The sequence below is a fragment of the Euleptes europaea genome, chromosome 19 (genome assembly GCF_029931775.1).
Source record: "Euleptes europaea isolate rEulEur1 chromosome 19, rEulEur1.hap1, whole genome shotgun sequence".
Lineage (NCBI taxonomy): Eukaryota > Metazoa > Chordata > Lepidosauria > Squamata > Sphaerodactylidae > Euleptes > Euleptes europaea.
Genome location: NC_079330.1, coordinates 24,023,266 through 24,046,034, shown reverse-complemented (window position 1 = coordinate 24,046,034; position 22,769 = coordinate 24,023,266). Strand labels below are relative to the sequence as shown.

The 22,769-nt window shown below is 52.5% G+C and overlaps 1 protein-coding gene across 1 annotated transcript in view; it reads left to right on the top strand.

Moving 5' to 3' along the window:
* The first annotated feature begins 9,322 nt into the window (after nt 1-9,322).
* Nucleotides 9,323-22,769, top strand: part of SLC43A2 (solute carrier family 43 member 2) — a 46,882-nt gene continuing 33,435 nt past the window's right edge. Inside the window, exon 1 of the mRNA XM_056865050.1 lies at nt 9,323-9,485. Coding sequence (XP_056721028.1) covers nt 9,326-9,485 — 160 coding nt within the window. The 5' untranslated portion in view covers nt 9,323-9,325. The remainder of the gene's footprint in view (nt 9,486-22,769) is intronic.

Genomic DNA, 22,769 nt, shown 5'->3' with positions numbered 1-22,769 from the left:
TGTGTGTAAAGTGCCGTCAAGTCGCAGCCGACTTATGGCGACCCCTTTTTGCGGGGTTTTCATGGCAAGAGTCTAACAGAGGTGGTTTGCCAGTGCCTTCCTCTGCACAGCAACCCTGGTATTCCTTGGTGGTCTCCCATCCAAATACTAACAAGGACTGACCCTGCTTAGCTTCTGAGATCTGACGAGATCAGGCTAGCCTGGGCCATCCAGGTCAGGGCAAATCTTAGGATCTCCAAATATTAGGATCATCGTATCATAGAGTTGGAAGGGACCACCAGGGTCATCTAGTCCAACCTCCTGCACAATGCAGGAAATTCACAACTACCTCCCCCCACCACATCCCCAGTGACCCCTACTCCATGCCCAGAAGATGGCCAAGATGCCCTCCTTTTCAGGATCTGCCTAAGGTCATAGAATCAGCATTGCTGACAGATGGCCATCTAACCTCTGCTTAAAAACCTCCAGGGAAGGAGATCTCACCACCTCCTGAGGAAGCCTGTTCCACTGAGGAACAGCTCTGTTAGAAAATTCTTCCTAATGTCTAGACCAGTGGTTCCCAAAGTGGGTAGTACCACCTCCTGGGGGGCGGTGGGATTACCTAGGGGGGCACTAAGAGGCAAGAGGGCAGAAGGGGGGTACTAGAGGTGGGCCCCTTGTTCACTAAGTTACAATAGATCAAGCGATGGCACCATGCTGGCAAATTTGGTGGAACCTATCAGAATTTTTTTCCAGACTTTGAAGAGCTGGTGTCACTGGATCAAGTTCATCAGTTTTGTTGAATAAATTTCAACTAAAAAGTTTTTAATTTGATTTTGAATAGATGTGCAGTTAACTCTTACTGTTTTGAAATGTTATTGTTATTGTCTTCTTTACTGAGTCATGCAAACCCCTATTTTGAATAATGCTTTTTATAGGATAGGGTAGGGGGGCTGGGGTTGAGTTTATGGAACCAAGGGGGCAGTGGCCAGATAAGTTTGGGAACCACTGATCTAGACGGAAACTCTTTTATTGAATGTCAACCCGTTGGTTCTGGTCTAACCTTCTGGGGCACCAGGAAACAGCTCGGCACCCTCCTCTATACGGCAGCCCTTTAAATACTTGAAGATGGTTATCATATCACCTCTCAGTCTTCTCCTCTTCAGGCTAAACATCCCCAGCTCCTTCAACCTTTCCTTATAGGACTTGGTCGTGTTGGTCTCTAAGGTACCACTGGACTCGAATCTAGAAGTGAAAGAACGGTTGCTTTCTCAGTTGATGAGCCAGAATCCGGCATTCTCTTGGTGACTTTCTTCTTCCCTTTTCGGGGTGGGGGAATCTAAGCTCGGTGCTCCATAATTAATACTTAATACTATGCTGGCACCCTCTGCTCTTGGAGGATGTGTCAGGTGAGACCCCCCTCCCTTGCATCTCCCTCTTCAGCAGCTTTCCCACCAACGATGCCGTCTGGCTGCTGGAGACCTTGACCCCGCTGCAGTAGCAACACAACAATCTGCAAACCCTTGCTGGGAAGTTTTCGTTTCTGGGCACCACAATCCGAAGGCCTGGGAGGGCCGTGATGGTTGGCTGCAGCGCAACAACGGCGCCGCTGGTCCACTTCCAGCATGGTGTAGTGGTTAAGAGCGGTGGTTTGGAGCGGTGGAGTCTGATCTGGAGAACCGGGTTTGATTCCCCACTCCTCCACACCACCGGCGGACTCTAATCTGGTGAACCGGGTTGGTTCCCCCACTCCTCCCCATGAAGCCAGCTGGGAGACCTTGGGCCAGTCACAGTTCTCTCAGAACTCTCTCCGCCCCGCCTACCTCACAAGGTGCCTGTTGTGGGGAGAGGAAGAGAGGGCTATTTGAGACTCCTTGAAGGTAGAGAAAATTGGAGTATAGAAACCAACTCTTCTTCGCCCCCCCTCCCTTTAGGATTGCACTGTAAGTAACACCTGTTTTTCTCTCGTAACAACTCCCAGCCATGGGCTTCCCCATCTGTGGCCTCTTCCCACGATGGCCTCCCTGAAGTCCACTGTGCTTTCTTCCGACTTTGAATAAACAGAATGGGGAATGCCGTCCATCCGGCCTGTTGCTCAGAGTGTGTCTTGCCTTCGCAGAGGTAGACCGGTCTGTGCGCTTTGCCGTCCTGTAACACACCACCCCCTCTGGGAGCTACACCAAGGACCCCTGAAGGAACGAAGGCATCCTAAATAGCTTTGCTTACTTTAAGGGCAGGAGCTGAGGGATCTGGGCAGGGAAGGCTTGGAGCTGTCAGTTGCTGTAGCAGGGAATCCACTCTGCCCCGGACACCAGAAGCGATAATATGGACAATAGTGCCTCTGAGTGAATACAGAGTGCCTTTCCCATATCACTGTGAGGCCTTGGCCAGCCTGTCTGCCTACTGGGGGAAAGAGTCTGATGAACAGGCCCGGCCTCCCTTGTTTTTCAGTCAAAGCACTGGGCCAGGGACAGAAGCCTTCGACCACCCTTGTAGGGTTGTTCAGGCCAGGGGTGTCCATGTGCATCACTTCTTTTGCAGTCACCAGGCAGCCTTGACTTTCTGGAAGAGCCTTGCGTGGTGTAGTGGGTTAAGAGCGGTGGTTTGGAGCAGTGGACTGGAGAACCGGGTTCGATTCCCCACTGCTCCACATTAGCGGCAGAGGCTAATCTGGTGAACTGGGTTGGTTTCCCCACTCCTGCACATGAGCAGCGGACACTAATCTGGTGAACCGGGTTCGATTCCCCACTTCTCCACATGAGCGGCAGATGCTAATCTGGTGAACCGGGTTGGTTTCCCCACTCCTGCACAGGAAGCCAGCTGGGTGGCCTTGGGCTAGTTACACTCTCTTAGCCCCACCTACCTCACAGGGTGTCTGTTGTGGGGAGGGGAAGGGAAGGTGATTGCAAACTGGTTTGAGTCTTCCTTAAGTGGTAGAGAAAGTCAGCATATAAAAACCAACTCTTCTTCTTCTAATCTGGTGAACTGGGTTGGTTCCCCCACTCCTCCACATGAAGCCAGCTGGGTGACCTTGGGCTAGTCACAGTTCTATTAAGAACTCTCTCAGCCCCACCTACCTCACAAGGTGTCTATTGTGGGGAGGGGAAGGGAAGGTGATTTTAAGCCGATTTGTTTCATCCTTAAATGGTAAAAAATGTCAGCTTATAAAAAACCAACTCTTCTCCTGTTGGCACTGGTTAGCTTGCTAGAGGACTTTGACCTGTAGGTGGCACCGGTGCCCAAGCGTTGGGATGTCTGCTGACTGGCACCGGCTGCAGCTTGACTAAGCCGGTCTAGCGCTGTTGTTTCCAAGGGAGTGGCTTTTTGTGTCCCTCGGCCTTCTCCGTTCCTCCAGAGGAGGCCGCCGGCTTTCCGAGCCTCTGCCTGCCGCTGCCCTCCTTCACCTCGCTGGCCTGGGGGGGTCTGGGCAGCCCCCTGGCATAGCAAGTGCCTTGGAGAAGTTGATGAAGCCTGAGTCAGCAAGTAAATGAATAGGGGTTTATTGGGGTTTGGGCTGCCAACCTCCAGGTGGGGCCTGGAGATCTCCCAGAATTGCAACTGATCTCCAGATGACAGAGATCGGTTCCCCTGGAGAAAAGGGCTGCGTTGGAAGGAAGACTATGGCATTACACCCTGCTGGGGGCCCTTCCACCACTCTTCCCAGGCTCTCCCCCCAAACCTCCAGAGATTTCCCAACCTGGAGTTGGCAAACCCTAGCATGCAAGCTATTCAGGTACCCAAAGCTCTTAATCAGGTGATGGTCGCAGCTGACTTATGGCAACCACAGGTGGGGTTTTCAAGGCAAAAGATATTCAGAGGTGGTTTGCCATTGCCTGCCTCTGCGTCGCAACCCTGGGCTTCCTTAGTGGTCTCCCATCCAAGTACTAGCCAGGGCCAACACTGCTTAGCTTCCAAGATCTGACAAGGTCGGGCTAGACTGGGCCATCCAGTCAAGGGCCTTCATCAGGTAGCTGGGGGTGAACACATGAAGCTGCCTTATACTGAATCAGACCCTCGGTCCATCAAAGTCAGTATTGTCTACTCAGACGGGCCGCGGCTCTCCAGGGTCTCAGGCAGAAGTCTTCCACATCACCTACTTGCCTGGTCCCTTTAACTCAGGGGTGGGGAACCTTTTTTCTGCCAAGGGCCATTTAGATATTTATAACATCATTCGTGGGCCATACAAAATTATCAACTTAAAAATTAGCCTGCTATATTTGGACAAACATTTAGCCAAGAGGCATGACCGGAGACGGCTCCGAGTGTCTGTCACGTAGAGCGACTCACTTTTGAGCTCTGCCATTCCCAGCTGGGCCCCAGAGATTCAGGCAGGGCAGCAAACACAAGACACAGTTTGTTGGGCAGTCCTAGCAGCTCCATAGCTAATGACTCTTCTTCAAGGGGGGGAAAAGGTTCCTTTTCTCAGCGAAACAAACTCACATCCACCTTGAATAGAGGCTATTCCTGTCCACAGGAGGAGGCGGATCACCAGTCTTAGATCCTTCTGAGCTAGAGATCTGCCAGGACCCACAAAGGGCCAGACCAAATGATTCCACGGGCCTTATACGGCCCCCGGGCCTGACGTTCCCCATCCCTGCTTTAACTGGAGATGCTGGGGATTGAACCTGGGGCCTTCTGCGTGCCAAGCAGATGCTCCACCACTGAGCCGCAATCAGCCGAGTCTTACGAAAGCATCAACCCCAATAAACGAGCCTTTTTAGACCCCAGAAGCCCTTTTTGTCGTTCAGGTGGCCCCAGCGCCACACAGCCGCTCCCCTGAGATCGAACCCGGGAAAAGGCTTAAGGTTTCCAGAGGCGGGGTATCCTCTCGTGCCCGGATCCTGCGCTCTGCCACGCCAGGCGAAAGGGGCCTCGCTCCTCAACCAGGATAACGCAAGGGGCACGCTTGGCACCCAGGAGAGGTGTGTGCGTTTGGGGAGGGGGGGGGTCGGGAAAGCAGCTGTCAGCACCTCCACACCCCCGTCTCCCACGGCCCCCAAAACATCATTGTGGGTATTTGGAGGGTTCACTGCAATGCCAACGGGTTTCGCCTGGAGAGGACCGCGTGGGTTGCCCCTTGGGGCCAAATAACGGCGGGGTTGGCAGGAGCAGGGCCCGGGGCGCGCCAGGAACCCCCTTCCCCCCATCGGCGCCCGGAGAGGAGCCGCTTCCCCGCTTCCCCGCAGGCCTCCGGGCGGGCCGCACTCGGTGCACGCTCAGAAAGCCGCTTCCCCCGGGGGGGCCGTGGCTTCTTCCGGGCCCGGGGCTGGACAGCAACCTGGCCGGAGGACGCCGGGCGCGCTCCGATTGGCCGCGGCGGGGCTGGAAACAGGCCGGGCTCCAATCGGCGGGGCCCGCCTCCCGGCTCCCACCGGCCGGATAAAGGGAGGCGCAGCGGCCGGCCGCCGGGGAGAAGCGAGCGGCGGGCCGGGAGGAGCCAGGTGAAGCCGCTGCAGCTGCGCGCCCCGGTGCGCGGCCGCCCTGCTTGCGCCGGGGGCTCTGCGGCTGCAATGATGCACCCGCGGCGGGCTGGAGGGTGGAGGGCTACCGGGTGCATCGTTGCACGGTGCATCGTTGCACCGTGCATCGTTGCACCGTGCATCGTTGCACCGTGCATCGTTGCACCGTGCATCGTTGCACCGGGTGGATCGTATCGTTGCACCGGGTGCATCGTTGCACCGGGGCGATTGCCTGGGCCTTTACGGGGAGGGGAGGGGAGGGGAGGGGAGGGGGCTTTTGCGGCGCTCGCTTTCCACCTCGCCGCGTCCGCGGGCTGCAGCGCCGGCTTCCCCCCCCCCACCCGGTGGAGGAGGCGGCCGGAGGTCTGGGCGGCGTGGGGAGGGGGAGTTCGGTGCGGGGGGGCGCTTCGGAGTCTCCCGGTTAGCAGCTGCGGTGAGGCGACGGGGAGGGGGAGCGCCCTCTTCTTGCTTTACCCCCGCGGGAGCGGGCCAGGGGGGGGTCTGCCCCCCTCCCCCGCCCCCTCTCTCGATTCTTTCCGAAGACTGCCCGGCCACATCTGGGGGCTTCCCCTGCTCCCGACATCTGACGTTCGGGGGTATAGTGCCTCTGAACTTGGAGGCTCCGTTTAAGCGATCCTGGCTGATCGTTGCTGTTCGATCAATCCTCTGCTAACCTGTTCTGGCCAAGTCAGCTACATCTTGGAAGTGAGTTCCACGAGTTGATTAAGGGCTGGCAACGGACGTTCTGAGGTATACTGCCTCTGAACAGGGAGGCTCCTTTTAAGCGATCCTGGCTGATCCTTGCTGTTCGATCAATCCTCCGCTAACCTGTCCCGGCCAAGTCAGCTACATCTTGGGAAGTGAGTTCCACGAGTTGATTAAGGGCTGGCAATGGACGTTCTGAGGTATACTGCCTCTGAACAGGGAGGCTCCTTTTAAGCGATCCTGGCTGATCCTTGCTGTTCGATCAATCCTCCGCTAACCTGTCCCGGCCAAGTCAGCTACATCTTGGGAAGTGAGTTCCACGAGTTGATTAAGGGCTGGCAATGGACGTTCTGAGGTATACTGCCTCTGAACTGGGAGGCTCCATTTAAGCGATCCTGGCTGATCGTTGCTGTTCGATCAATCCTCCGCTAACCTGTTCTGGCCAAGTCAGCTACATCTTGGGAAGTGAATTCACAAGTTGATTAAGCGCTGCCTAAAGCAATAGTTGCTTTTGGGGGGGGGGGCTTGAATTGCCAGCCCAAGTTCTAGTGTAAGGAAGCAAAAGCAGCCGCCCGCTTCCTCTCTGGGATGTTGTAAGTATCTGTCCTGCTACCTCTTTCCATCCTCTTTTTTTTTCTTCCCCTTAAAGTGAAAAGTCTCAAACATCATAACCTTTCCTTGTTGGGAAGGGCTGCCAACTCCCCACATTGATTGCCCTTTTGTTGCTCTGTGGTATTCTTTTTGAGGTGAGCGGGAGCCAACTTCGTTACACCGCTCCACTCCTTGCGTTCCCTTTCCTAATAACTTCTTGCATGGAGTGCAGTTCTTTCACCCCTCCGCCTTATTCCCTTTGTGCTGACTGCCCCAAGCCTGGCGCTTCTTTTCTGGGGGGCCACCACCAGAGAAGACCCCGTCAACATCGTCCGGAATGATGGTGCTTTCCTTGTGTGAGCGGAGTTGCCATGACCCACACTGGACCTTAATTCCCTCCCTTGGGGGGAAAATGTATGTTTTGTGCTTCCTGTTCCTTAACCCGTTAACGTGCCATTTTCTTGTGTGGTTTCTGTGCTACTTAAGAGTATATTTTGAGGAACTTAAGCTCTCTTTTGGAAACCTGGGTTAATATTATGTGCTGGACTGGCTGAACCTACAAATCCAAAGTGTTTCAAGCAGGATTTCTTGGCTGAAGCCAGGCTATCTTTTCCTTTGTGGGGCTTGTTCCTCAATATGTGTCTCCAGACGTAGTTTAAGCGTGTTTTCTACCCATTCCCTTGGGACAGCGGTGCTGGCAGATCTGTCTGTCCTTAGCTTGCTTTTCAAAAAATGGCCATTGCTCAATCTTCTGGGAAGGCAACTTACTTTAATGTTGCAGGATTTTGTTGAAAGTTCAGCTGTTCCACGTCTGAGTTCTTTGCATGCTGTATGGCCCCTGTTGACTTTTTTTGGGTGTCTTGTTTACTAGCTCTCAAATGTTCTTCTTAATCTGGCAAAGGTCCTCTGAGATGAAATGGGTAAACATGAGCTGCACGGGTTGTGGCCAGGAAAGACGAGCCGGGCGAATAGCTTGCCACAGATTGTGGCTGGGGCTTTGTTTCTTGGGGTCTGACCTGGCTCTGTTTGCATGTGTCGCCCTCCCCACCCACCACCCCAAAGCTGAGTGCAGACCACAGCATCTGCTCTTCTTTTGACCAAGGGCTTGGGGAGGGGGGGGGGGGGTGAAGAGAAGCAGGCTTGCAATCTGAGCTGTTCCAATTGCCCTGCAGCGAGTGGCTATTGCATGCTCTGTGATTTTGGGTTCTGAAGATAAGTAGAGTTGGCCCTGGTTAGTAGAAGAAGAAGAACAGATAAAAGGATTTCTTCACACAACACATAGTTACACGTGGAACTCCCTGCCCCAGGATGTGGTGATAGCTGCCAACTTGGAAGGCTTTAAGAGGGGAGTGGACATGTTCATGGAGGAGAGGGCTATTCATGGCTACTAGTAAAAATGGATAGTAGTCATGATGCATACTTATTCTCTCCAGGATCGGAGGAGCATGCTATGATATTAGGTACTTTGGAACACAGGCTGCTGCAGTCGTCTTTGTTTGTGGGCTTCCTAGAGGCACCTGGTTGGCCACTGTGTGAATAGACTGCTGGACTTGATGGACCTTGGTCTGATCCAGCAGGGCTTTTCTCAGGTTCTTATGTTCTTAAGAAGAAGAGCTGGTTTTTATATGCCAACTTTCTCTAACACTTAAGGAAGAATCAAACCGGCTTACAAACACCCTCCCCTCCCCTCAACAGACACCCTGTGAGGTAGGTGGGGCTGAGGGAGCTCTGAGAGAGCTGTGACTAGCCCAAGGTCCCCCAGCAGGCTTCATGTGTAAGAGTGGGGAAACAGCCCGGTTCACCAGATTGGCATTTGCCGCTCATGTGGAGTGGGGAATCAAACCCAGATTAGAATCCACTGCTCCAAACCACTGCTCTTACCCACTACACCGCGCTGGCTCTTGGATGGGTGACCACTGGGGAAGCCTAGGGTCACTATGCAGAGGCAGGCAATGGCAAACCACCTCCGTTCGTCTCTTGCCTTGAAAGAGCCATGTCGGCTGTGACTTGATAGCGCTTTCCACCAGCAGCCACGGAAGGGAGTGGGGGTGAAAATAGAAGGGTGGCCCTTCCTCTTTCAGCCGTGTTTGTGGTCTGATCTTCTGCTTGCAGAGGAGAGAAGCGGAACAGCAGTCGCATCCAGACATCTCTTCTTGCTGTCCTCATGTTGCCTCTTAGGATAGTTCTGGGCAGGACGATTTGTAACAAGAGAGCCGGTGTGGCCGGTTGCCCTGAATCTGAACTGTGTTTTCTGTTTGCTTTTTAAAGCGGTCGCTTTTGGTATCGTTGCCCCTTAATATATTAAAAATGCATTCTGTGCATATGTAGGCTTACTATTCGTTATATGTGGGACAGACTCGCTGTTTGGAAACGGGGATCCATTTGTGTGCATCCGCGTGCTAGAGGCTGTGAAAGATGCGTCTCTCACCAGTCTTGACATTCCGCTTGCGGTTAAACTCTGCATTGTGCGGGGTGGGGGTGGGTGAGTTCCCCTATGGTGAGGAAGCTGCTTACGAGATGTCTTCCCCCCCTCTCTTCTGTTTGAAGGAGTCTAGGTGAAGAAGGTCTCCCCGTACAACTGCCCCGTCACCATGGCCCCCACGCTAGCCACTGCCCACCGGCGCCGCTGGTGGATGGCTTGCACCGCCGTGGTGGAGAACCTCTTCTTCTCCGCTGTCCTCCTGGGCTGGGCGTCTCTCCTCCTCATGCTCCAGTCGGAGGGCTTCTACTCCTACCTCTGTCTCGAGCCAGGTAAGGAAAACCCATGTCGGCTCACTGGGGAAGGGCTGCTGGCCAGGATTTGGGGCCACACCTGAACCTTTTGATCTATGTGCCCTGCTCTTCTTCCCACTCTACGCAAACTGAGCAGATAGCAGCATGACGGCAGACCGCATCTTGGGGTGGGCTTGGGTCTCTTGATAGAGCCTGCATATGGGGAGGGGCCGTGGCTCAGGGGTAGAGCATCTGCTTGGCATGCAGAAGGCCCCAGGTTCAGTCCCTGGCATCTCCAGTTAAAGGGACTAGGCAAGTAGGTGATGTGAAAGACCTCTACCTGAGACCCTGGAGAGCTGCTGTCAGTCTGAGTAGTTGATACTGACTCTGATGGACCAAGGGTCTGGTTCAGTATAAGGCAGCTTCATGTGTTCATGTGATCCTTACAGTTGGAGATGCTGGGGACTGAACCTGGGACCTTCTGCATGACAGGCAGATGCTGTACCATGAGTCATGGCTCCTTCCTGAGTCATGGCTCCTTCCTGGCATCTCTAGTTAAAAAGTTCAGGTAGCAGGGGATGTGAAAGGCTTCTGTCAGAGACTCTGGAAAGCCCTGGTCAGTTTGAGTAGGCAGGACTGAGCTTGACGCATCAAGGGTCTGATTCAGTAGAAGGCAGCTTCATGTATTCATGTGTGCCTGGCTAGGCCTGCCCATGGCTCGAGCTTTGCATGCCGGCTTAATCTTCCTCACCCCATCAGGTTTCGCTAGCTGCTCAAGCCCATGATCATACAGGGCTCAGCGGGATGGTGAGGGTGACCATTTCCCAAGCAGCTCCTGGCCTGGAGGAGGGGCTTCCAGGGCTTGGGGCAGGGTTGGTGGTGCTCAGTCCTCTGGGCCCAGTTCTGGTTATAAATAGGCAAGTGCTGTGGTGCTGGATGTGATGTTTTTTAGGCCTCGCTCGAGGCCTTCCTTCCAATCCCTGAGAGGTAGAACTGGCCAATGTAAGACCTGAGGAACGTGTGTTCAGGGGCCAAGCTCGGCTCCCTGAAATGGGTCCCAGCTCGCAACCTTAGGATGCCTCAGCTTGGAGGACTTGGGGGCTGTCCTTTGGCCCCAGAACTTTTGGGGAGTTGTGATTTCTCTCTTCTCCTCCACCCTCTGCCCCCTTGCAAGGTGCCAGTGAGTACCCAGCATGTGGAGGGTGGCAGGGAGCAACCTCAGTCCCCCCAGGGGGAGTGTGGCAGGCTTGCCATCTTGGGAGTGGGTGAGCAGGGGTGTGTGAGCCTGACTGCAGGCTCATTTCCAATCTTGCTGCTTTACTAGAAGCACAACCTTACAATAGAGAGTATCGGCTTCGGGAAACCGGAGTTCAAATCTCCGCCAAACTCCCTGGGTGACCTTGGGCCAGTCACATGCTTTTGGCCTAACCAACCTCACAGGGTTGTTCTGAGGATAACACAGGCCTTTTATGCAGGGGCGTTTCCCCGCGGTCACCCCCGCCGACTGCTTTGGGGCTTCCTTTTGATTATGCATGCCTTTTGCACCCATCAGAGGTCGCCTCGCTCTCCCCCTGCATTTTGCCCGTGTTTTCCAGATGCTGTTTTAGCCAGAATCTGGAAAACGCAGGCAAGACGCGCGGAGAGGGCGAGGCGACCTCTGACAGGCGCAAAAGGCATGAATAATCAAAAGGGAGCCCCGAAGCAGTTGGTGGGGGTGACAGCCAGGAAACGTCCCTGCATAAAAGACCACAGAGAAGGGCAAACTATTTATGCCCCCCCCCTTCGAAGGGCTGTGGAGACAGGCTCTTTAGAAGGAAGGCTGGCTTGCTCAGAGACAGAAATGACTGGCGTCTTCCAGGCCGTTAATGTCATAAAATGAAGGCAGCTAACGGCCAAAACCGCCTCATCAGAGCTGTTTCCTAATGCGAATCCAGGAGTGGCTTGTTTTGAAGAGGAGCTGTCCTGAAACCTCCCAGTACAGCATGTACAAATCTGCCCTTTTGGTCTCTCCTTGTCTTGGTGAGTGGCCCTTGTGACCACGTTTGTTGCTGCTGATCTTCTCTGGTCTGCTTGTTTCTTTTGTACCGCGTCTGTCTGGAGCTGAGGGTCAAATGATGTTTGAAACTGTGTCACTTTAATGGGTGAGGTATTAGTGCCAGGAAAGCCAAAACAATGCAGAAGGATGAACGGGTTCAGTTTTCTAAAAAAGGAGAAGCTAGCTTGAAAGGAGTCGAAATGGGTGGAGGATGTGAAATTCAGCACGATCCACCGCGGATCTCCTCCTAAATGGGTGTATCTTTCTTGTGCTGATAATGCCATGAGATAATGGGAGCTTCTGCTTTGGCCCATGGAGGGGTTTTTGTTCTGATAAAATTAGGGTGGGCCTGTGGGGGGTGGGAAACCTGTGACTACTTGTGGGGGGGGGAGTCTGTGATACTTAGTCTGATAATCCCTAAATTCTCTCCTGATAAGCTATACAAATTGGGAAAACATGATAACTTTGATGCTGGCAAGAGCTGACTGGGCACATCTCCCCCACCCCCACCCCACCATGTGGCTCTTGGTCACTTCCTCTGGCATTATCAAGCCTGAACTTTGGACACCAAGTAAATTTTTCGCCAAATCTGGGGAGAGTCTCTGCTTGGACCAAGAGGAAACTTTCAATCTTGACCTGGATTTAGTTGAAGAAGAAGAGTTTTTATATGCCGACTTTCTCGACCACTTAAGGGAGAATCAAACCGGCTTACAATCACCTTCCCTCCCCCTCCCCACTACAGACACCCTGTGAGGTAGGTGGGGCTGAGAGAACTCTAAGAGAGCTGTGACTAGCCCAAGGTCACCCGGCTGGCCTTATGTGTAAGAGTGGGGAAACCAACCCGGTTCACCAGATCAGCACTTGCCGCTCATATGAAGGAGTGGGGAATCAAACCCAGTTCTCCAGATCAGAGTCCACCGCTCCAAACCACCGCTCTTAACCATTACCCCATGCTGGCTCTCTTGGCAGTAAAAAGCTGCCAAGGCAGAAAACTGACCAGTGCCAGAGAGAAGATGCCACGAGCCCTGCTGAATCAAACCAAGGTCTCTCTAGTACAGCAGCTGTTGCCCTTTGGTGGGGGGGTGGGGGGGAGTTCTCCCTCTGCGTGTGTGTGTGTGTGTAAAGTGCCGTCAAGTCGCAGCCGACTTATGGCGACCCCTTATGGGGTTTTCATGGCAAGAGACTAACAGAGGTGGTTTGCCTGTGCCTTCCTCTGTATGGCAACCCTGGACTTCCTTGGTGGTCTCCCATCCAAATACTAACCAGGGCTGACCCTGCTTAGCTTCTGAGATCTGACGAGATCAGGCTAGCCTGGGCCATCCAGGTCAGGGCTCTCCCTCTGCATAGGCAGGTTTTATTGAGCCATTGACACATTGGAGAACGCCTTGACTGGATCAGACCACTATAGGCCAGTAGACTCTTTCCAGCAGCTGTCAGCCAGACCCTTCAGGGGAGTTTCCAGTCGTATCATGAACCCTGCCCTTCTCTTGTGTGTATGTAAAGTGCGGTCAAGTCGCAGCCAGCATGGTGGTGTGGATAAGAGCGGCGGACTCTAATCTGGTGAGCCGGGTTGGTTTCCCCACTCCTCCATATGCAGCCTGCTGGGTGACCATGGGATAGACACAATTCTCCCTGAACGCTCTCAGCCCCGCCTACCTCACAGGGTGTCTGTTGTGGGGAGAGGAAGGGAAGGCGATTGTAAGCTGGTTTGAGTCTCCTTTAAGGTAGAGAAAATCGGGGTATAAGAACCAGCTCTTCTCGGCAACCCAGTAGGGGTTTCATGGCAAGAGACTAACAGAGGTGGTTTGTCATTGCCTTCCTCTGCGTTGTGTCCCTGGTATTCCTTGGTGGTCTTCCATCCAAGTGCTATCCAGGGCCAACCCTGCTTAGCTTCTGAGATCTGACGAGATCAGGCTAGCCTGGTCCATCCAGGTCAGGGCGCCCTGAACTTGGTGGTCCCATTTGGATCTGGTTGCCATTTAAACCATTGATGTACCTTTCTTTTACGAATGCGTCCAACTCCCTTTTAAGACCAGTGGCCATCACACATCTTGTGGCAGGGAGTTCCATTGGTTAAGTATAGATTCTGTGAAACAGCTCTTTCTCTTTTCTCTTCTGAGCCTACTGCAGGTCAATACCATTGGATGCTGCTGCATTGTAGCACTGGGGGAGCGGGAGAAGGTGAGAGGGATCCCGCCCTAGCAGTGGGAATGCCTTGTACTCATCTCTCTGCGTTGTAGCATTCACACAGTTTTCACTTTTGAGCGTTCCAAGTGCTTGACACCCTCCCTGCAAAGTCTGCCAGTGTCCTGTCTAGATTGCATGTTGGGGGCCGAGAGAGAGAAGTCCACCTGAAGATCTCTAAATCTACCTGGCTGTACAATTCTGGCAATTGATGATGTACTCATCATGGAGATCTTCACCTGTTGGGCTTCTACGTCTTGGGCCTTGAGCAGTTACCACATTCCCCCCCCCCATTTTAAAAGCTGGCACGCAGCTCTGGATGCAACTTGGTGCGTTCGGGGCTCTTCCTCCTTTGGATACCTGCCTGTTTCTCAGTCATGCCCCTGCTGTCCTTCTGCCGAATATCGCCATACCTGAATAACCTACTCATCGCCTGCTGGCCTGGGCCATTCCCTCTGAAGCCCCTGGCCAAAGGCGCTACAAAAACACAGCAAGTCGCTGAGCCGTAGGAACTGAGTAACTCCAACCATGGGACTTGCTTCGTGGTTTCCTTTGCTGGCTGCTACGTCTGCTCATGGGCTTTCCCCTTTGTCATCAGAAGAGAAACAAAGGATCCTACCCTGGGCTGAGGCACTGTGGGGCAGCCCAGGTCAGCACAAAAGGGGGCTGTGGGACCTACTTCCTTGGGGGGAAAGGGGCTTACAAGGGAGGGGTGGCCCATCCCACGCCTGGCACTATTGCCTAAGAGGGAATACCTTTGTTCCCTGTTGCTCTCAGAGTTTCCTCCGGCTCCTTCTCCCCGGCTCCTTCTCCCCGGATCAGCAAAAAGCTCGTCTCCTTGTGGGACCTTGAGACCGAGGCAGGGGAGAGAGGGACCTTGCCCCCCCCAACTTGTAAACCATCACTTGAAGTGGGTACCGCTTGTTTTTCTCCCTCTGTGCCCCGCTCGGGTCCTTGGGGTCCTTGGGTAGGAAAGAGGCTTCCATCCCTAAAGGGGGGGGCCCTCTGCAAGGAGGAGACCCCTGAGCTGGCAGCAGCTCCTCCTCCGGCATGGCATCGCCTAAATGCACCTTTGCGCCGGTCTCCATCGAGCTGTTGTTCCCGGCCCTGGTAATAACCTGTTGAGTCAGCATCTTCCGTCTCCTGTCATGCTGACTCGGCTCGCCTTATCTGCGCCCGTGACTCTGAGCTCAGGGTTGCTGACGGGCTTTTCCTTCCAGGATGGTGTAAGCAGCTGAAGATGCGGCGGGGTGGGTGGGTGGGGAGGCACCGTCTTGTCAGTCCTGTCAATGATGCTGCCTCTTTGCAGGGAAAACCGTCCTCTGCTTTGCTTCGGTGTGAGAGGAGGGAGCAGCTGAAACGGCTGAAGAGCAGCTTGTCGGGGCTTGTGTGCCCATCAGAGGGGTGCAGAGCCCGGCCTCCTGTTCCCAGAGCAACAGGGGTTGGAACTAGGGTTGCCAACCTCCAGGTACTAGCTGGAGATCTCCTGCTATTTCAGCTAGGGTTGCCAGCTCCAGGTTGGGAAATACCTGGAGATTTTGGGGGCGGAACCTGAGGAGGGGGGGGTTTGAGGAGGGGGAGGACTTCAATCCCATAGAGTCCAATTGCCAAAACTGCCATTTTCTCCAGGGGAACTGATCTCTATTGGCTGGAGATCGGTTGTAATAGCAGGAGATCTCCAGCTAATACCTGGAGGTTGGCAACCCTAATTACAACTGACCTCCACCCGATAAAGATCCATTCACCTGGAGAAAATGGCCGCATTGGCAATTAGACTCTATGGCATTGAAGTCCCCTCCTGAAACCCTGCCTTCCTCAGGTTCCGCCCCCAAAACCTCCCGCCGGTGGCAAAGAGGGACCTGGCAACCCTAGCTGGAACCTCTTCGGCTGCCTTCTTGTGAGCTGATCAAGGCTGCAACTTCCCCCAGTCTTGGGCAGAATTTGTTTTCTGTTGCCCCAGAAGGTCGGACCAGAACCAAAAGGTTGAAAGTAAATCAAAAGAGTTTTTGGCTAAACGCTAGGAACAACTTCCTAACTATTGGATCAATTCTTCAGTGTAACAGGCTTCCTCAGGAGGTGGTAGAGGTTTTTAAGCAGAGGCTAGATGGCCATCTGACAGCAAGGCTGATTCTGTGAACTTAGCCAGATCATGAGAGGGAAGGCAGGAAGGGCTGCGTCAGTGTTTGGCTCTTGTGGCCCTTTCTCAGCCAGTGTGGTGTAGTGAAGAGCTGTGGTTTGGAGGCAGACTCTGATCTGGAGAATCAGGTTTGATTCCCCACTCCTCCACACAAGCGGCAGAGGCAAATCTGGTGAACTGGATTTGTTTCCCCACTCCTACACATGAAGCCAGCTGGTTGACCTTGGGCTAGTCACAGTTCTCTTAGAGCTCTCAGCCCCACCTACCTCAGAGGGTGTCTGTTGTGGGGAGGGGAAGGGAAGGTGATTGTAAGTCGGTTTGATTCTTCCTTAAGTGGTAGAGAAAGTCGGCATATAAAAACCAACTCTTCTTCTTACATTCCCAGGGTAATGCCAATCGCCACTTAGGAATCAGGAAGCAATTTTCCTCCAGGCTAGATTGAGCAGGGATCCTGGCATTTTTGTGCCGTCTTCTGGGTGTGGGGGAGTGTGGGGGGGAGGTCGTTGTGAATTTCCTGCATTGTGAAGGGGGTTGGACTAGATGACCCTGGACGTACCTTCCAGCTGTGTTTCTATGATTCTTTCCTCACCTTGCCTCTGAGATCCTTAATCAGCATTGCTGAGGATTGAGGGGGGGGGGGGCTTCTGCAGGCAAAGCATGTTCTCGACTCCTGAGCGAATCAGGGGTGGTGAAGCTGCTGTGTGCTTGTTATGGAGCGTAGCTTCCGTGGCGCTTAACATGTTGAAGCTTGCTCCTGCCACTTGGCTTTAGCTTATCCAGCGGCGGTGATTATGGAAATGGGGACTAGGCTGTATAGTTTTGCAGCCTCAGTCATACCTAATGACCAGCAAAGTAAGCTGGTTGGGGCACTTTCTCACACGCTGAATAATGCACTTTCAATCCACTTTCCATGCACTTTGTGAGTCACTAAACACATGCCGAATGATGCACTTTCCATCCACTTTCAGTGCACTTTAGTGATCGTTTGCAATTGGATTTTACTGTTTCACACAGTAAAAATCCATTTGGTTGCGAAGTGCGCGGAAAATGGATTGTAAGTGCATTGTTCAGTGTGCATGAAAGAAGCTAACTGGTAGCTGAAGAAGAGGCCAGGCCCTCTTGTCTGTCGTTAACAAAATAAGGAATGGAGTGTGTTGGCAAATGCGTACTTTTCGCAAAGTTGGATATTAGGCTTCCCCAAGAATTTGCACTGGGGTCTGCTATTTACCTTGTTCCAATGTGGGCACAGAGAGCCAAGATTATTCAGGAGAATGAAAGCCCAAGCAGCCTGGGAGGAACTCTAAAACAATCTCTGGCCATTTATGCAGGGTCAATTTTGATGCTCGCTCAAAGCTCTTTTTTAATGCGACCTTTAAAATGCCTATTCACAGTCCCAACACAAAAGGAGAAATTCCATCTCCCCCCACACTCGCCTGTTCCTTCGTTCCTTCCGTTAGCAACTACCGTTTCCATAGCTAACGGGCGGCTGTGATTTTGCATGCTTCCTTGAGGGGATTCTTCGAGGTGGGGGGAGAAAAGTTGAGTTAAAGGGTTCTTAAGAAATGCGAAGCAAGTATGCGCCGGCTTCACAGTCACTTCCTGAATGATGGTTCATCGTGAAAAACTAAAAAAAATATGCAGGGCACTTCAGCCTGGAATGCGCTGCTAATTACCAAGCATAAATGGCCTCTGAATGGGCAGCACAGGGATTCAGTGTAAGTGGGTATACAGTAATGCTTATTGTGAAGTTTGGGTTTTTGTTCCACGCATGCAATGACGGGTTCTGACCTGATAGTGACTCCCCAGAAAAGAAATCAGGGCTCCGATGAATTGGTCAAAGAAATTATTGTATTATTAAAAACGGACTGGCAATAATTATTCAAAGGCCCTTGTATCAATCGCTGGGGCATCAGTATATGGGATACTGTGGCTTTTTATGCCCGGCTGATGCCCTCGGGGTCACTCCCCTCCACTACTTTGGGGCTTTGTTTTGATTATGCATGCATTTCCCGACCTTCAGAGGTTGCCTCGCTCTCCCCACACTTTTCCACGTGTTCTGCCCGTGTTTTCTGGACGTTGGCTGTACATGCTGGGAGAGCGAGGCGACCTCTGACGGTTGGAAAAAGCATGCATAATCAAAACGAAGCCCTGAAGTAGTGTATTGAGGGTGGGGGTGACCACGAGAGAAACAGTAATGCACAGCTCAAGTTGTGCCAGCTCAGAAAGGATATAGTGGTTCTGGAACAGGTGCCAGAAAAAGGTAAAGGTAGTCCCCTGTGCAAGCACCGGGTTCCTGAAGTTTACTAGGCAGACTTTGTTTACGGGGTGGTTTGCCAGTGCCTTCCCCAGTCATCTTCCCTTTACTCCCAGCAAGCTGGGCACTCATTTTACCGACCTCGGAAGGATGGAAGGCTGAGTCAACCTCGAGCCGGCTACCTGAAACCGACTTCCGTCGGGATCGAACTCAAGTTGTGAGCAGAGCTTTTGACTTCAGTACTGCAGCTTACCACTCTGCCTCACGGGGCTCTTAGGTGCAAGAAAGGAAACCCAAAACAATCAAGGGACTTTTCATTTCACGCGCAGCGTGGCATGATTGGCATACAACATTGCGAGTGGCATGAAGCGGGCAGCTTCCTTACCCTAGAACAAGTGCAGTAAATTGAAGATGGAAAAGCTTGTTGTTTTTAAGGCAGCACGTAATGAGCTTGTGGAATTTATTTCCCAATGGGTCGCACTGGCCCTTGGCAGGATAAGCTCACCGTGGATCGATGCAACAGCAACCACGAGCCAAGATCGCAACCTCCCCATTCAGAGGCAGTATTCTGGGGAATGCCCTTTGCATTGGAGGGCGGTCGCCTTTGCCCTTGCTTGCGAGTTTCCTGGAGGCATCTGCCTGGCGGCTGTTGGGGAAACAGAACACTGAACTGGAAAGGCCTTTGATTTGGTCTGGCGGGGCTGTTCTGGTTCCCTTCCTCTGTGGACACAGTAAACAGCGTAGGGGAAACAAGCGGTGGTTCTGTCTGCCAGAGAGAATCTGATCCTCCGTAGCTCCGTAACATCCCATGGGGGGCCTTTCTTTGCTGAGGGGGAGTTGGGGGTTTCCTCCAGCGCGTCCTGCGACATCTCTTTTGTGTAGTTTTGTGTGAACTTTCACCTGTCATGTTTTTGCACTACCCAAGGAGCTGAGGGGCAGGGGGCGTTTTGGTGTGCCCCCCCCCCCGTTTTATCCATGCAACACCCCCTTGAGGATGAAGCTGAACAGGAGTGAATGGGCCCCAGATTAGGGTTAGGTTGGAAACTTCTGGGAGATTTGGGGAATTGGAGCTTGGAGAGAGCAGGGTTTGTAGTATATTGCTTGGGTTGCCAACCTCCAGGTACTAGCTGGAGATCTCCTGCTATTACAACTGATCTCTAGCCGATAGAGATCAGTTCACCTGGAGATAGGGTTGCCAGGTCCCTCTTTGTCACCAACAGGAGGTTTTTGGGGTGGTTTTTGGGGTGGAGCCTGAGGAGGGCAGGGTTTGGGGAGGGGAGGGACTTCAATGCCATAGAGTCCAATGGTCAACGTGGCCATTTTCTCCAGGTGAACGGCTCTCTGTCGGCTGGAGATCAGCTGTAATAGCAGGAGATCTCTAGCTAGTGCTTGGAGGTTAGCAACCCTACCTGGAGAAAATGGCCACATTGGCGATTGGACTCTATGGCATTGAGGTCCCTCCCCTCTCCAAACCCTGCCCTCCTCAGGCTCCACCCCAAAAATCTCCAGGTATTTCCCAAACCAGAGCTGGCAACCTTATATATCACCATAGAGTAGGGCTTCAAGGTCCCCTCTCTCCTCCGGTGGGAGGCTATGGGGCTGCGGTCGGGATTGCGAGCGCACCAACGCGCATGCACATCACTTCCAGTTTACAACCGGAAGTGCCGCCTCGCGAGGGGGCTTTTCCTCTTAGTTTGAGTGGTAAAGGGCCTCTTTACCACTCAAACTACGAGGAAAAGGCCCCTCGCGAGGCAGCACTTCCGGTTGCCCACAGTGTGCGCGGGCACATTTGCCCGCTGATCCTCAGGTGGTCGGCGGGCAAAGGGGCAAATTGCCGGGGGTTTGCCCGCCACCACCGGGCACCTGGCAACCCTATTCAGACACCCGAACTACTGCACCACATTGGCACATGCAGCAAAAAAGTCAAAGTTTGGCCGATCAGCACTGGAGTCCCAAGCGGGGCCGGAGCCTCCTTCTGAACCCCACGTGAGGCCTGTCATGGCAGCCAGGAAAGGCGAAGGCCTGCGGTTGGTTTTCAAGGGCAGGGAGGGGCACATTCTGGGGTCTGTTTGGACTATAAACACTGGGATGTTTGTGGTGATGTACCAGTGGCTTTGTTTTCAAAGCCTTCCCTTTTCTCCAAGCAAGCTGGTGTGTGATTGGCAGTTTAGAGCAGAGCAGCCTAGCGGGCGCATGAAATTTTGTAATTCTGTGAAACTTTGTATCTTACTTGAAGGAGCTTTGACTCCAACATGAATGGATAGCTGATGAAGCTGCCCACGTGGTAGTGAAAACGCAAAGCATCCGGACGGCGTTCCTCTCCACTTCTCGCCAGTCTTTTTCTTCCTGCGCCTGTGGGATTTATAAGCATATGAACTGTACAAAGTCCTAAGGGACCATAAGCTATTGAACGAGATAAGAATTGAACTCTTTTGCTTTTTGTATATATTTTTTCGTATTGTTTTGTACTCATAGCAATTTTGTAAGTTTCCTTTTGTTAGTTTCAATGTTTGAAGTCTTCACTGTTGGCACTAAATTTACTTTTTCATAGAATATGAGTTTGTGTATAATTTATAGAGCCTTTACTGCCCGTTCCCTTTAGCTTGACTATTGTAGTAAACGTGCTATTTCTGCTCCAGCTTAGTCTATTTGCAATACCTGGTGGTTGGCAACCCTATTGGCATGAGCCCCTGCAGAAGGGGTTCCAGGGCACTGAACGCCGTTCACTCCCGGAACACCCCTTCCCAAGTGCTGATGGCGTGAATCCATTGCCGCCGGTTTTGTTGAACAGCTGGGCCCCGTGTTTCCCCTCCATTTCCCCTCCATCTGTTTCCTGCGGCCTTCTTCCCCCCAGAGCCCCCACCCCTTAGGCAACACACGCTTCACCTGTTGTCTCTCTAAGTTGACATGTTAGAGAGTTTGTGTGGGTAGAGTTAATATTTGCACAGAGCAACCTGCAGAAGGGGCCTCTGTAGGAGAGGGAAGGCCGTTAATCCACTGTGTCACACTTGAAATATTTATGGTGGTTAGGGTTGCCAACCTCCAGGTACTTGCAAGAAATAAAGGGTCAGTGCCGTACGGATAATGGCAAAGATCCAAGCAGCACACACAAGATACTAGAAATAAGGTAATAATTTATGAAAGTGAAAATTTGTGCAAGAAAGTGAGCGTATATACAAAATGAAATACAATAAGATACACATACAAAATTACAATAGCAATCCAGCATAATATAAAGTTCAATAGAGAATATGAATATCTCGTGAATCAGGTAAGTCAATATATGTTGTCCATAACAGACTTTTTTTCTCTGTCTGTTATGGACAACATATATTGACTTACCTGATTCACGGGATATTCATATTCTCTATTGAACTTTATATTATGCTGGATTGCTATTGTAATTTTGTATGTGTATCTTATTGTATTTCATTTTGTATATACGCTCACTTTCTTGCACAAATTTTCACTTTCATAAATTATTACCTTATTTCTAGTATCTTGTGTGTGCTGTTTGGATCTTTGCCAACCTCCAGGTACTAGCTGGAGATCTCCTGCCTTTACAACTGATCTCCAGCCTAGAGATCAGTTCCCCTGGAGAAAATGGCCGCTTTGGCCATTGGACTCTATGGCATTGACGTCCCTCCTCTCCCCAAACCCCACCCTCTTTAGGCTCACCCCCCCCCCCAAATCTCCTGCCGGTGGTGAAGAGGACCTGGCAGCCCTAATGTTGGTTCTTAATGATGCAAAAGACCCTGCCAGTCTGAGTGGACAACGCTGACCTTCATGGAGCAATGATCTGATTCAGCTTCATGTAGGGTTGCCAGGCCCCTCTGCTCCACTGGTGGGAGCTTTGCGGTGGTGTGGCTGGAGGTGCGCGACTCACGGACGTAACTTCCGGGTTTACATAGAGTTTTGACGGAGATGGCTAGAGCATCCACGTCTAGGGTTGCCAGGTCCCTCTTCACCACCAGTGGGAGGTTTTTGGGGCGGAGCCTGAGGTAGGGTTGCCAACCTCCAGCTAGTAGCTGGGGATCTCCTGCTATTACAACTGATCTCCAGCCGACAGAGATCAGTTCACCTGAAGAAAATGGCCACGTTGGCAGTTGGACTCTATGCATTGAAGGCCCCGCTCTTCTCAGGCTCTGCCCCAAAAATCTCCAAGTATTTCCCAACCTGGAGCTGGCAACCCTAAAATCAAGCAGGGGTCCCCAACCTTTTTGGACATTTGAAATTCTGACACGGCATGGTGGGTGCAGGAACAAAGTGGCTGCCACAGAATGGCCTGCCACAGGAGATGCAGCCAGCCACAAAATGATTGCCACAGCTTCACTTCAGCAACACAGTGCAGATCCTTGGGCTGTGGTTGCAGCTGATGCCAAAGCAACATTTTAAAAAACCTGAACCTCCTATCGGACGCCTTGCTGGGCAAAAGCCCTACGTGGCTCCTCCCACTTCCTAAAAACACTTGGTGGGCACCACAAAAGGTCTCAGCGGGCACTATGGTGCCCATGGACAGTGTTTGGGGACCCCTGCCATAGAGCTTGACTCTTGGGTGATCACTTGGGCTAAGGTACGAGCCACTGCCAAACTCTATGGCCATCTATGCTTGGTAATTAGCAGCGAGTTCCAGGCTGAATTGCCCTGCATATTTTTTGAGTTTTTCACACTGAACCATCATTCAGGAAGTGACTGCGAAGCTGGTGCATACCT